Source organism: Phoca vitulina, unplaced genomic scaffold (assembly GCF_004348235.1).
Source record: "Phoca vitulina isolate PV1807 unplaced genomic scaffold, GSC_HSeal_1.0 scaffold7, whole genome shotgun sequence".
Lineage (NCBI taxonomy): Eukaryota > Metazoa > Chordata > Mammalia > Carnivora > Phocidae > Phoca > Phoca vitulina.
Window position 1 is genome coordinate 35,711,666 of NW_022589710.1, and position 14,378 is coordinate 35,726,043.

Sequence of the window (14,378 nt, forward strand, 5' to 3'; positions counted from 1 at the left end):
CCCTCTCCCACTCCCCCTGCTTGTGTTCCTGCTCTCCCTATCTCTCTCTCTGTCAAATAAATAAATAAAATCTTAAAAAAAAAGCTTATTTTATAATAAAGTATTGAATATATCATGTAAAATATTGAATACTGTACTGAAAGTGAAAAACAGAATGGGTGTCTGGGTACAGAATGGTTGCAAGTATATTGGTTGTTTACCCACATAATCACTTGGCTGCCTGGGAGGGGTAGCTTGCCGCCGCTGCCCAGCATCACAAGAGTGTTGTACCACATATCACTAGCCAGGAAAGATCAAAATTCAAAATCCCATGTACAGTTTCTACTGAATAAATATCCCTTTTGCACCATCACAAAGTTAAGAAATTGTAAGTAGAACCATCATAAGAAAACCACTGAATGACATTCAGGAATAACCTCATGTTTTCTAAAAGAACTTATATTTTTAAAAATGCCTTTCTGCAGTAAGCATTATTAAATTTGAGAAATGTTCTAGTGAACAAAGGAAGGGATTTTATGTTTGGCTTAAAAAATATTTATGGGGCGCCTGGGTGGCTCAGTGGGTTAAACATCAGTCTTCGGCTCAGGTCATGGTTCCAGGGTCCTGGGATCGAGCCCCACATCGGGCTCCCTGCTCAGTGGGGAGTCTGCTTCTCCCTCACCCTTTGTCTCTCACCGCCGCTTGTGCTCTCTCACTCTGTTCTCTCTCTCAAATAAAATCTTTAAAATAAGAAATATTTATAACTTAATACTATGCTCTACAACTTTAAAATGTTTTATGTTACAAGGGTCTTATTTTCAAAAATGCAACATGAATCTTCAAGGTTCATACCAAGTTTATGCTTATAATAAGGTAATTTTACATGCCTTATCCAGCATATCCTTCTTTTTGTTTTAGTTCTGATGAGATTCCTGAAGATTTTCTTTTTTCTCTCTTTTTCATTTACACATCCATCCCCATAGCTAGCAACAGTTTTTCAATGAATTATAGAATTACTGAGGTCTTTGGTGTCTACCATCTCTCCCTCTTTTATTTTTTAACAAAGAACTATCTGTTTAGGGTGATTACAATTCAGAACTATTTGGAGAGTAGGTTGAATTAGGTAATACTTCGAAGTCACTTTAAACCTTGCCATTCAAGGGTGCCTGAGTGGTTCAGTCGATTAGTCTGCCTTCGGCTCAGGTCATGGTCCCGGGGTCCTAGGATCGAGTCCCACATCAGGCTCCCTGCTCCACCGGGAGCCTGCTTCTCCCTCTGCCTCTCTCTCTCTCATGAATAAATAAATAAAATCTTAAAAAAACAAAACAAAAAACAACCTTGCCATTCAAACCAATGTTATGACCCTTGTAAAGCAATTAACTCATTGTCTCTTTTTGGAGAAACTTGTAACTTTCTTAAAGGGGTGTATGCAAACTTTTTGTGGACAGGACAAGATATGCTCCCTCAACTCTATTTCTTTAATGGAAATGGATTAAAATTTGTGATTTTTTTCTTTAAATTTTAGTAGCCTAGTAAAAACAATAGAAATATTCCCTTTGTTTTTACTCAGTCTAATATAGTTTATTAAATTTTAATGTTGAAAGGGATCTTAAAGAATATCAAGTCTAACCTCTTCATTTTATATGTGAGGAAACTGTGTCTCATAGAAGACAGAGCTAGTGCCTAAAGGTAAAGCAAATTAGAGCCAAGTCCAAAATAAAGTCAAAACAAAACTTCTGGTCTTCTAATTTCATCTGTAACATACTGGCTTGAATGTGTTTCTTTTATTCCACAAACCTATTTTGTCACTGTGTTTTAGAGAGAACAGACACAGAATGGGAACATGAAAGTCAATACCAGTTTGGCATTAGCATCTTCACGCAGAATGGAATTCCTACACAAAAATTTTCACAAGAATGGACAAAAGAGTTCTGTAAAGTGTCAGGGTCAGGATTTGAGAAAAATCGCTCCTTGCAAGCCCAAAATCTGAAGTGAGCTTTATGAGATATTAACATATCATGATATGGAATGCATTAAAGCCCCCCCCCCAAAACAGAAGTCTATAATCTTTCCTTTCTGCTTATAAAACCATTTCATGGAACAGTCAGCCATGTTTCTTTGGAATGAGAATTTCAGATGAATGATGTATATGGAATGCCTATATTTACAGATCTGTAATAGCTAGTAACATGTTTGAGGGCTAACTGTAAGGTAAATATGGTCATTATGTCTTTTTAAAATAGGTCACACATACCCTTAATGAGGAAGTCAGGAGCCTTCTTGAACAATAATATTGAATCAGGAAAATTAGGTGGTTATGGGTATACTGCAGATTACCTCATACATGGGGAACATATTTTGGTGTCTGTGACTCTACTAGCAAACACCCTTTCTATACTCACCTCACAATCTTCATGTCTCAAGCAGTTGGGGTTAGTCATATATGTGATAGGTTCTGACCTCAATCCATAGACGAAATGTTACAGTCTCAGTATGGTGGGATATGAAATAAGTTGAAGAACACCAACATTATTCTCAGAGCATGGCTGGAAATCCCAGAGTGAGTCCCCTGGGAGGCAGTTCTCACTGAAGAACCCACCAAGTCTCCTTGTAGCTGGTCTGCAGCCTCTCCCTTATCCTCATGACCTATTTCCTCATGGTCTGTTAGCAGGTTTCTGGGTATAACATTAGTTTGTTTTACATCCCTCTAGTTAGGGTTTGGAAGGCAAGGAGCGTATAACTTCGTATTCAAAGTTCTCAACTCACTGGGGGCTTCCTCCTCTCGATAACTGCAACTATAGCGTTCATGATCTCATGTTACCCAAATTCAAGGCCTTGGGCTTCTTCATATTAAATCCAAGGTTAATATATGAAATTGCCTTGTTTTTCTTCTTAATAAGTAAACAAAACTTAAAGCAAAACATGTTAAGTCTTTTTATCAGAGATTTTTTAAAAAAACAAGAAACAAATATCTATCAAAAATAGTTTTGATTACCTTCAAGTTGGGTGTAATTTCATCCCCAAGCTAAGTGAGTAATAAATAGTGCAGCTCTTCTACTGGTAAAGAAAGGCAACACCTCATTATTTATACTCCTTGTTTATTAAACATTTTAACAAACTTTTCAGCTTTATATCCTGCTGTTCCCTTCCAGGTACCTTGATGCTCCACACAGACTGCAATACAATTGTTTGCTAAACATGTCTAACACCTGCCCATCTCTGTGCTTTGGTTCATCCCATTTCTTCTACCAAAAATGTATCTTCTGCCCCACCACACTGCTCTTAGCCCATCAGAATTTTATTTCACTTAGGACTGTTCAACAGGGGTGCCTGGGTGGCTCAGTTGGTTAAGCGTCTGCCTTAGGCTCAGGTCATGATCCCAGGACATCAGGCTCCATGCTCAGCGCGGAGCCTGCTTCTCCCTCTCCCTATGCCCGCCACTCACCCTGCTTGTGCTCTCTCTCTCTCGTCCAAATAGATGGATAGAATCTTTAAAAAAAAAAACAACAAAAACTGTTCAACAGTGTATCATAAAGTTATAGTCTGCCTGACTGTAAGTAATTAAGAAGACTGTGCATAATTACAGGCATACCTCATTTTATTGCTTCTCACAGATACTGTGGGTTTTTTACAAATTGAAGGTTTGTGGCAACCCTTTGTCAAGCGACTCAATCAGTGCCATTTTTCCAGCAGCATTTGTTCACTTTGTGTCTCTGTGTCACATTTTGGTAATTCTTGCGGTATTTCAAACTTTTTCATTATGATGATGATGATGATCAGTGATTAGGACTCGCTGAAAGCTCAGATGATGGTTAGCATTTTTTAGCCATAAAGTATTTTTAAATTAAGGTATGTACATTGTTTCCTTAGATGTAATGCTATTGGACACTTAATAGACTACAGTATAGTGTAAACATAACTTTTATATGCACTGGGAAACCAAAAAATTGATTTGACTCACCTTATTGTGAAATTCACTTAATCGCAGTGGTGTGTAACCAAACCTGCAATATGTCTGAAGTATGCCTGTCTGCTAATAATATCATAGATTTTGTGAATTTGATAAAAAGTTGCCATGTATGAGCTCTAAGATCCCATATAGTCTAAAATATTTTATAATTCTATAATTCCCCTTAACATATATAACAGTGGGAAAATGTAGACTATTTTTAGTAAAGGTAGAAAAATATTTCAGATGTAAATACTGGATTTAGGTTTATAATTAATTAATGATACTTATAAATTAACTTATATGTTAATTTTAAAAAATTTACAACTTGTGTCCTTAAATAATTTAAATAAGATTTTGGGAATATGTTGCCAAGAGAAATATGTTTTAAATGTTTATCTTGTAACACTATTTGAAACATTTTGCAGAGTAGAAAATGTTGAGGAGGGAGTATTCAGTTTTTTTATGTTTACTATTTCAAGATAGTTATCACAGTATTTCAATCAGAAATGAGCAAAAGTAACACTATCCATTAAAATGAGTTTGGTGAGGGGCGCCTGGGTGGCTCAGTCGGTTAAGCGTCTACCTTCAGCTCAGGTCATGATCCCAGGGTCCTGGGATTGAGCCCCATATTGGCCTCCCTGTTCAGAGGGGAGCCTGCTTCTCCCTCTACCCTTGCTCATGCTCTCTCCTGCTCTCTCTCAAATAAATAAAATCTTAAAAAAAAAAAAATAAAATTAGTTTGGTGAATTTTATCCCTAAATCAACCCAGATAAAAAGGTGGGGGAGGGGAAAAGACCCTTTAAATATTAGGGGAATTAGAATCCATTTTATTGCCAACCAGTCCCCAACCGAGTCCCATAAATCTGGGCCTGGAGACTTTTGGAATTTGGGGAACCTTTTAACTGTGCTAAGTAAAAATTGACATTTAAGCCTTGAATATATTTCATCTATATTGGAATTAAAAATATCATTTTAGTTATAAGAATCAGATTGTGAAGTAGTTGATTATGTGAAAAATTAAAGATCAACCGTACAAAGTAATATTCTCAAGAATAGTACATTTATATAGCTTATTACTAGAAACTAAAGTTATATCTTCATATATACAGAATATTTTTTCAGATTTGCTTTTTTTTTTTTTTTTAAAGATTTTACTTATTTATTTGATAGAGAGAGACAGTGAGAGAGGGAACACAAGCAGGGGGAGTGGGAGAGGGAGAAGCAGGCTCCCCGCAGAGCAGGGAGCCCGATGCGGGACTCGATCCCAGGACCCTGGGATCATGACCTGAGCCGAAGGCAGACGCTTAACAACTGAGCCACCCAGGTACCCCATCAGATTTGCTTTTAAAGAAAACAAAAATAGATAAAATAATAAAAATAAATAATAAAATAAATTTGGATACAAATCACATTTTATTTACCAGGGCATTGTAGTAATTACAGGCAAAACATTTCAAGAATCTAAATTATCCTTTAAATATTTGCATGAAAAGTGACAAAATTCCTACCAGATAAGTTGGAAGCATTTATTTACAACCTAAACTTTTAAAAACAGCTAAAACGAGTAAAAGGCTACTATATAATTTTTAACTTTTTTAGATCATTGATCTCTTTGAGGATCTGATGGAAGTTGTAGAATTTTTCCCCCAGAAAAATGCACATACTGAAGCCTGTCTATGGACTGAGTATTTATTCAACATATATTAATTGAATGCCTCTTGTGTCCCAGGGACCCAGAAGTAAACAGAAGCACAAGCTACTTTTGCTCATGGAGTTTACATCATAGAGATGAAGACAAAAAATTTGCAAAGTCAATAATCCATGAGATAATTACAGGTTATGATATGTGCCATAATGGATTTCATTTAAGAGAACCCCTAATATAGGACAAGGGATAAACCTCAAATCTGAAGAGGTAATAATACTGTGGTAATTTTTTTTTAAAGAATCCATTTTATATCTCAAAAGAATATGTCATGTAACAAAGAAAACTTGAAAAATATGTATGAAATCAAACAAATACTACAAACAGCATAATAGGTGAGTGTATGAACTTTTAAAACCTGAGATAATGGACTTTGTGACATAGTTGAATGCTGTTGCAGACAGCAGGGTATAATCTGTTAGTATAGTTCATACAGCAATTTTACAGTTCATTCGGCTTTCAGAAAATCAGGGGTAACCTCCTAAAGTGCAAACATATTCTGTCATATCCTATTGCTTGCAATGCTAGGGGCTGGGCTTTTTAAACTTATCCATGGAAAATGCACCAAGACTAAAGATGATGAAAGGAAAAAGACAAAATTAGGAAATAAGAGCTAGTTGAGGTTAACAAGTTAGTGTTTATTTCTGTAAACATTTTTATTTAAAAAAATGTTTCTTCTATTTTTCTTTGAGTTTTCCCTCCTGTGTGTCTCACAAGGAAGTCATGCTTTGTTTATAAAGATCTGTAGTGATTTGGTGGGCTAAAAATGAAGAGTTTTCTAAAATGTCCTTTACAGTTAGCATGTTAAAACTTATTTTTATTGTGCTACTTACAGCTTATGTAACCACTATTAAAATTCAAATGTAAAGAGATTTCTTTTTAACTTATGTATACTACAGAAGAAACTGGAAGAACATGACCAGAATTTGACAAAATATCCTGCCATGGTACGACCCACTATGTCCGATTACAGTACTCTTCTCAAACTACTGCTTGTTTCCTTTCTCAAAAAATCTCCTTAGCAAACAATAAAAACTCCCTTCAGAAAAACTAATTCAGGGACGCCTGGGTGGCTCAGTCAGTTAAGCGGCTGCCTTCGGCCCAGGTCATGATCCCAGGGTTCTGGGATCGAGTCCCACATCGGGCTCCTTGCTCAGCAGGGAGCCTGCTTCTCCCTCTCTCTCCCTCTGCTTGTGCTCTCTCTGTCAAATAAATAAAATCTTAAAAAGAAAAAAAAAGAAAAACTAATTCAGCTATAAAGTTGAATTTTATTTTTCTTAAAGATTTATTTAGAGAGAAGGCACATGCAAGTGGGGGGATGGGCAGAGGGAGAGAAGCAGACTCCCCAACTTGGGCTTCATCTCAGGACCCTGAGATCATGACCCCAGCCGAAACCAAGAGTCAGACGCTTAATGGACTGACCCACCCAGGTGCCCCTAAAGTTGAATTTTAAAAATTGGTTCTTACTCATGTCCAGATTAAACAGGTTTTAAATCTAGAGAAGACATTCTTTGTTAACAAAAATGAAATTGCTATGCCAATAAAAAATCTTTGCTGTATAAAATTGTGTTATCATATACTCAAAATAAAAACATTCTAGAATTTACTCATTCCATAAGGAATGTTTTATGAAAATTTTCTTTTAAATTATACTTGTATCACTGAATTTTTATGTTGTCTTTGAAAGAAACATTTAATAAAGATTATATATAAAGAAAGCTAGTAAATAAAAATAATTATGTAAATCTACTGTAGTAGCATTGCTTTATCTTAGTCTTAAAATGAGTTTCTGGCAGACCTAGTTTTGCAATTCATGGCATTTTATCTTTTTTTTTTTTTAATTAGGCTCCACCCCCAACGTGGGGCTTGAACTCACAACCCTGAGATTAAGAGTGCTCTACTTACTGAGCCAGCCAGGCGCCCCATCACGCCATTTTAAAATTACAAAATGAAATGTCCATATATTTATATAGCTTGAAAAAAATACTTATTCCTAATAGTATGTTTAATTCCTGAAACAATGAATTAGCAGTCAACTACCTATAATACTATTGGCCACAGTTTGCTGAAACGTATTTTATTCGTAAGTTTCTTTTTTTAAAAAAAAGATTTTATTTATGTATTTATTTTAGAGAGCGAGCGAGCATGAGCAAGGGGAGGGAGCAGGAGAGGGACAGAATCTCAAGCAGACTCCCTGCTGAGCATGAGCCTAATGGTGGGGCTGGATCTCATGACCCTGAGATGATGACCTGAGCCAAAACCAAAAGTCAGATGCTTAACTGTCTGAGCCATCCAGGCGCCCCTATTCATAAGTTTCTTAAAGAAATATTATGAAACTTTTCACTAATAAAAGTACAGTGTCAGAATGATCATAATTGAAGCTCAAAGTCAGCTGGAACCCTAAAGAATTTCTTCAGTGTCTTCTATTACTGAAAACAGCATTCTGATTTTGAATAAAATGCTTCAGAGGAAAAGCCTGCTAGCATGAAAATCCTAGGCATATTCTATATATCTCTATTGGATAATACAGAGACAAATGCATAGAAGGCAAACAAAACACCCTTCAATTCTGAATTTGGCTTTTATTTTAAAATACACTTAGCATGGAACTATTATAGGACAGAAAGTAATAAACCACAAAGAAATGGAATATTTTCAAATACCTTTTAAGTTAGATATAAAAATTAATAAGATAGCATAGACCCAAATTATGGGAAATAGTCCCTAGAATTCAATTCATTAAACACATTTTGAGAGAAAAGTTCTTTGCACATTTTCCAACGTACCGATATGTTCCTAAGTGCCTTGGTTTCCTACTAATAGGTAAAGGTTCCAAATTTAGTTGCTTTATTTAAAATTATCAGATTCAATGTTGGTAAAAATTACCATGTCCCTAAATTCTCAGTCAGAATTATAAAAATATGAGCTTAAATAGTTATGCTGTCCAAAATAGAAACATCTTAAGTGATAATTCTGGATAATCAGACAGATATTGCACTAAAGTCAGTAATTCCATACCTGATGCTCATTTATATGGAAAGTTAATTCTCTTCTTTATGAAAAACTTACTACAAATAAACTTAATGTTAACCTAACTACAATTACACTTCAAAATATAAAGGCACAGACAGAAGAATAAAGAATAGTTTAATATAATACCCAAATTTTCCACTGTGAAAATAATAAAAATTGAAAAAATAATAGGATCTGAAATACTGATACTTTTAGATTTTATAATTTACCTTAAGTAGCTAATAAATGGGTATTAAAAGTTAACACTGCTAAATCCAATCCTTTCCAAATAATTTAGAAAAACAGTTTGTTTACAAATGAAGCATGTGCATTGTCCCATCTATAAATTTCAATTACATTTCCATTCATTGGAAATATCTACCTGCAGTATAAACAATCAAGACAATGTACAAAAAATATATCTTGTTCCTATAACTTACAATGCACAGAAAAATACCTACAAAAATGGAAATATTTATCCATTCAGCTTCCCAATAAATTAGTGAGAAAGTTTAGCCCATTCCACATTTCTTTCCAAACAAAGGCTAAAGAATTGAGGGTGGCTTATTTCTAGCCCTGTTAGTTTGACATGTATTTTAAAAATATTTGCCTGATTATATGTAACTTAAGATAAAGTTAGCATCTTATTTTTATATCACAGTATACATGGCATTTCTTAATTCAGCAACAGAAAGGCACAATTAGCAAGCAATAAAATTCAGTACCTGAATTATTAAACTGATGTCCAGAACAACTGCAAATAAAGTACATTCAACACAGTGTAAAGAACTTAAAAAAAAAAAAGGAATAAAAAAACTAATTTTTCTGAAAATTTGGTCCATTAAAAATGCCTCCCATGTTCAACATCATGGGTAACATGAAAGGTGATGGCAGTGTAAAAAGAGGCAGTAAATCATTATGTGGTGGCATATGAATTCTGGCCTAGTAATTATGCAATTCAATTAGGAAATGGCTCCCATAGTAAATAAATGTTAAATATATCTGTTAATAACAATGTGCCTGTATTAAGTCCAGATATACAGGTACACTGTTTGCATATTATTATTGATTTTATAATACAGCCCCACAGTTTAAAATAACTTAGGTATATTATTTCATATATAACATATATTAGATACATAATTGTATATTATGTATCTTAATATATATCATATATAACTCCCAATTCATAACAGCATAAAACTCTCCAAACATTACATGAACATTCTAAATGGATACTTATCATTTTCTCCCTGTTAAAATAGCTCAGCTCACCTAAAACAATATCTGGATGTGCAATGATATAATGCACTGACTCTTATGACTTTACTTAAATAATTATTTAAGTTAAATTCCTGCAAAAGCCTAACTCTGATTTGGCTTTTAACTAGAATATATTTTTAGATATTGGTAACTGATACCCTCCTTTCTTACAAACAGTATTTCTCCATCAAGAGATACCAATAAAGAAAAATATGTAAGGAATCAAAAATGTGATAGAGAAACCAACCATTCCATAGGTAATATACCGATAAGGAAGTTCAACTTCCATGTGTTGTCTTGCTTTTCGAACATCATCACATGGTATACTGAAGATTTTACAGGCTAAAGGGATGGTGATCTTTTTCATTAGATCTCTGACTATTAGTACAAATACCATCCCGATGAGGATCCGCAATATGGCTTTTCCACACAGAGTCACAGTAATGGGGGGCCTAGCTAATGGTAGAATATCCAGAGAAGGATCTAATATTAGACCCAGATTATAGGTAACATGAGATCCACATGCAATTCCAGCACCACTTCCTAGAATCTCAGCTGTGTCTCCTCGGGATGTACTCCAGGTGTCAAGAGTGAAAGAAAAGATCCCCAAGGCTAAGTGAAGCCCGATGATGATTAATGGAGCATATTTGTGAGTTTGATTGAAGTTGTCAATCAGGTCCACAAATGGATAGAAGATAGCTAAGATTAAAATGGTATATAGGAATCCAGCAATAATATCCTGGGAAAAGAGAAGAGTAGAGTTGTTTAGTATAATACTGTTTTTGACATTTAAAAAAGTATATTTCACATTTTAAATGTTAAATATAAATTTTTAAAATGTCACATTTTCAAAGTAAACTTTACTGACCATATAAGTAATAAAACTTTTAGTGATAGTAAAAAGATCAATTTGACAATAATAATGAAAGTATTGTTTTCATAATTCTACCTTTTTATAAATTAACTACATATATACTATATAAAAATTTATATTTAAATCCCCCACAATAAACTATGCCTAAATTGTGTAGTTTTGATTTCTGGGGGAAAAAAAAGACTAACAGCTGACCCTTAAACAACGTGAGGATAAGGGGTATCAACCCCCAACACAGTGGAAAATTCACATAAATTCACAGTGGAAAAGTCACTTTGACTCCCCCAAACCTTAACTGATAGCCTACTGTTGACCCGAAGCCTTAACCAATAGCTGTGTGACTATACAGTTTATCCATTTTCCCACTGATGGTCATTTAAGTGGTTTACAGATTTTGGATTAGTTTATTGGTTATGGTTGTGCTCTTGAGCTCGAGTGCTTTCTTAATTGGTATCTATTCTTAAGCCAACCAGGGATACTATAAACAGTGCTACTATGTTCTTGGTTTCAATGTTGCCTGGTATGGGTCTGCAAGTTTCCTAGGAACAGAAGGGCAGAATCATAGGATAAATGCATGTTCAATTTTATAAGACAATAAAAAAATTTCCAAAATGTTTATAAAAATTTACATCCCATCAATTGTTGCCATTTCTTGATGTTTAACTTAGATTTTCCTGATTATTAAGTATCTTTTCATAAGTTTATGGGTTATTCCTTTTCTGTGTAATGTATATTTGTGTCTTTTTGCAGCTGTTCTTTTAGATTTTCTCTTTTCTTGCTGATTTACATGATTTTTTTCAGATGGTCTTATAAATCCTTTATATAAAATCTTTTATCAATAATATATTCTGTAAACATCTTTTTTGGATTTTGTGGCCTGCCTTTTCATTTTCTTTATGGCATCTTTTGATGAACAGAGGTTCTAAATTTTAATGTCATATTTATCATTATTTCTTTTTTAAGAAAGCCTTCCCTGCCACAAGATCCATAAAGGTATGTTATTCAAAAGTTCTGAAGTTTTGAAGTTTGCCTTTTACACTTAAGACTGAAGTATACTCCCAAATTCCTGCCATTGTACTCACTGTGCGGCAGTTCTATAAAAACTTTATCATGGATCAGCAAAGTCAACTGCACAATGCATTGTTCTAAACAATATAAAATTCTAAATCGGAATACTATGAAATATAAGAATAGCTAAAGATAGAGACAATTACTAAAGAGAGTAAGAACTGCATATGCAGCTAAAAATTTTGAGGAAATTATCCTCTTTAACACCACCTTCCTAGGAAGCTTAGCACGTTGTAAACACTCAAATATTTACTGGATGAATGAATAAATGAATCCTTTACAGGAATTTATCTATTCTAACAAAATCTACTAAATCACTTGAAAGTGAAATTCTTTACTCTTTTTTTCAACAATTACAACTATCATTAGGAAAGCATTTTTAAAATTTATTTCTATATAGAATAAGTTTTTGTGGATATTTTCCAATTCTAAAATATGAAAAGAGATTATTTAAAAGTAATTGTGTTCTCTTTATGTAAGTGCTTTGATAGTAGGTGAAAGAAAGATATAATCACTTAGCAAAATGTTTATGAAAGTATGAACTAAGACAATAAATATCACTTGTGTATTCAAACTCCTTAGAAGGACATATAGAGCATTTCACATCTGGCTTCTCTCTAGCCTAATGCTTCAGTGGAGCATGTGACTCTTGATCTCAGGGTTTTGAGTTTGAGCTCCATGTTGGGTACAGAGATTACTTAAAAATAAAAAAACCTTAAAAGAAAAAATAACGCTTCAATGCCAGATCCCATAATGAATTTATAGACTATTTTCTGTCATCTCGGAATTACCTTTCCTTCTATATTTTAGGCAAACCATTACATCATATCCTTTGAGATTCTGCTCAGGCATCTATCTCCTCCATAAACTTTCTTTTCCTACTCCATAATAAGGAATTTCCTCCACTTTACCTCCATGGCATCTCCTACAAACCTGCTACAACAGTTACCACATTTCTTTGCTTTCTATTTTTACCAGAAAACCAAAGGTTCACAACTCCTGTGCCCTTTAAAAATCGCTCAGGAACTTTACAAATATTGATGCCTGGGCCAATCCTCAGAGATTTTGATTGAATTGAAGTGGGAGTAGGGCATCAATTTTTTTTTTTTTTAAAAAGCTCCCCAGTGATTCCATTTTGCAGCTGCAGTTGAGAATCACTACATTACATATTTATATTACATATTACATATTTACTGATTTCTCAAAGGCAAAGACTTTATCTTATTTATACATATATACCCAATGGCTGGCACACAGTAAGCAGGCAATATTTGGTTAGTTGAACTGAGACAGAGTAATTCTTTAGACTCATCATATTGATTATATGATCTTGCTTGATAAGAACTCTGTAAGAGAAATAGATGAAACTTCTTTCAACTTATTTCAAAAAATAGATGAAACTAATTTTTTTTTAACTTAGGCTAAAGACATTTTCAGGGAATAATATTTTCTGTACTGAAAATACTGTTTTAATACTTTATTTTTAGTGTCATATTTGATCCTCACAAACACCCTGATATGGCTCACCAATCTTATTTTGCTCTCTTGTCCCCAGAATATTAAAAGTGTCTTTTGTCCCCTTTCAAGGAATCCAAATTTGATAAAAATTTATGGTTACCTTAATTACCAGTTTTTAAATAAAGAAAACTGGACTAGTGTCATAGAGCTAGGTATTTAATCTCATAAATTGAAGGTGCTCAATACATTTGTTGAAAAAAAGAATATTCTCAGCATTAGGAATTAAATATTGTAGTGAAAATCTAAATTTTCAACATGTTTTTTGAACATGAGGTCTTCCATGAAAATTCACTGATACAACTAAAAGTTACTTAAGAATTCTTATTAATTGAATTTTACTGCAGTTACTCAAAGATTCCAGAAGTGCCCCAAATTCTGACCATGCTTTTGGATATGGAGCTGTCAAATTATGTGACTGTCAAACCTCTATTCTTCATATTTCAAATCACTAATTGCCAAATAATTACACTTTATGAGGTCATGTTCCTTTGGTTGCTATCTTACCCTTTCTTCCCTACCTTATAATCAAAGGCACAGGTCTTGTGAAATAACTACAGGATTTTGGCTACCAGGATAAAAGCTGCTGCTTTATTTCTTATTAAATTTCATGACTGATTCAAAATTTTCAGAATATGCTAACGTGGAAGTGTTCTGAGCCTTGTAATTCTCACATAGAATGTGTACCAAGTTAGAAGTTTTAAATCAATGACAATGAGTTTTTTACATAAAACCATATATAATATGTAAGGTTAAGTGAAAGGAAGGGTTAATAGCTCTGAAGTTAGCTAATTTTTTTTTAAATTATAGATTTTTCAGACCATAGATAGGAGTACATGTTCATTCCTATAAAATATTTTTTATAGTACCTTAAAAAATGAAAAAAATCAATTAAATGACTGAGACTTTTTTACATTTGATCATTTTTTCTATTATTACTTATTTAAGTTTTTATTTATTCATTTATTTAAGTAATCTCTACACCCAACGTGGGGTTTAAGCTCACAACC

General features: G+C 33.7%; 1 protein-coding gene across 2 annotated transcripts in view; it reads right to left on the minus strand.

The window, feature by feature from the left end:
- SGPP1 (sphingosine-1-phosphate phosphatase 1) overlaps window positions 1-14,378 on the minus strand; it is a 106,000-nt gene that overhangs the window by 65,563 nt on the left and 26,059 nt on the right. The window contains exon 3 of one of the 2 annotated variants that reach the window (XM_032405273.1): window positions 7,579-10,650. The exons of the other annotated variant lie outside the window; for it this stretch is intronic. Coding sequence (XP_032261164.1) covers window positions 10,099-10,650 — 552 coding nt within the window. The 3' untranslated portion in view covers window positions 7,579-10,098. Of the gene's footprint in view, window positions 1-7,578; window positions 10,651-14,378 lie in introns of those variants that run through there. 2 annotated transcript variants of the gene reach the window in all.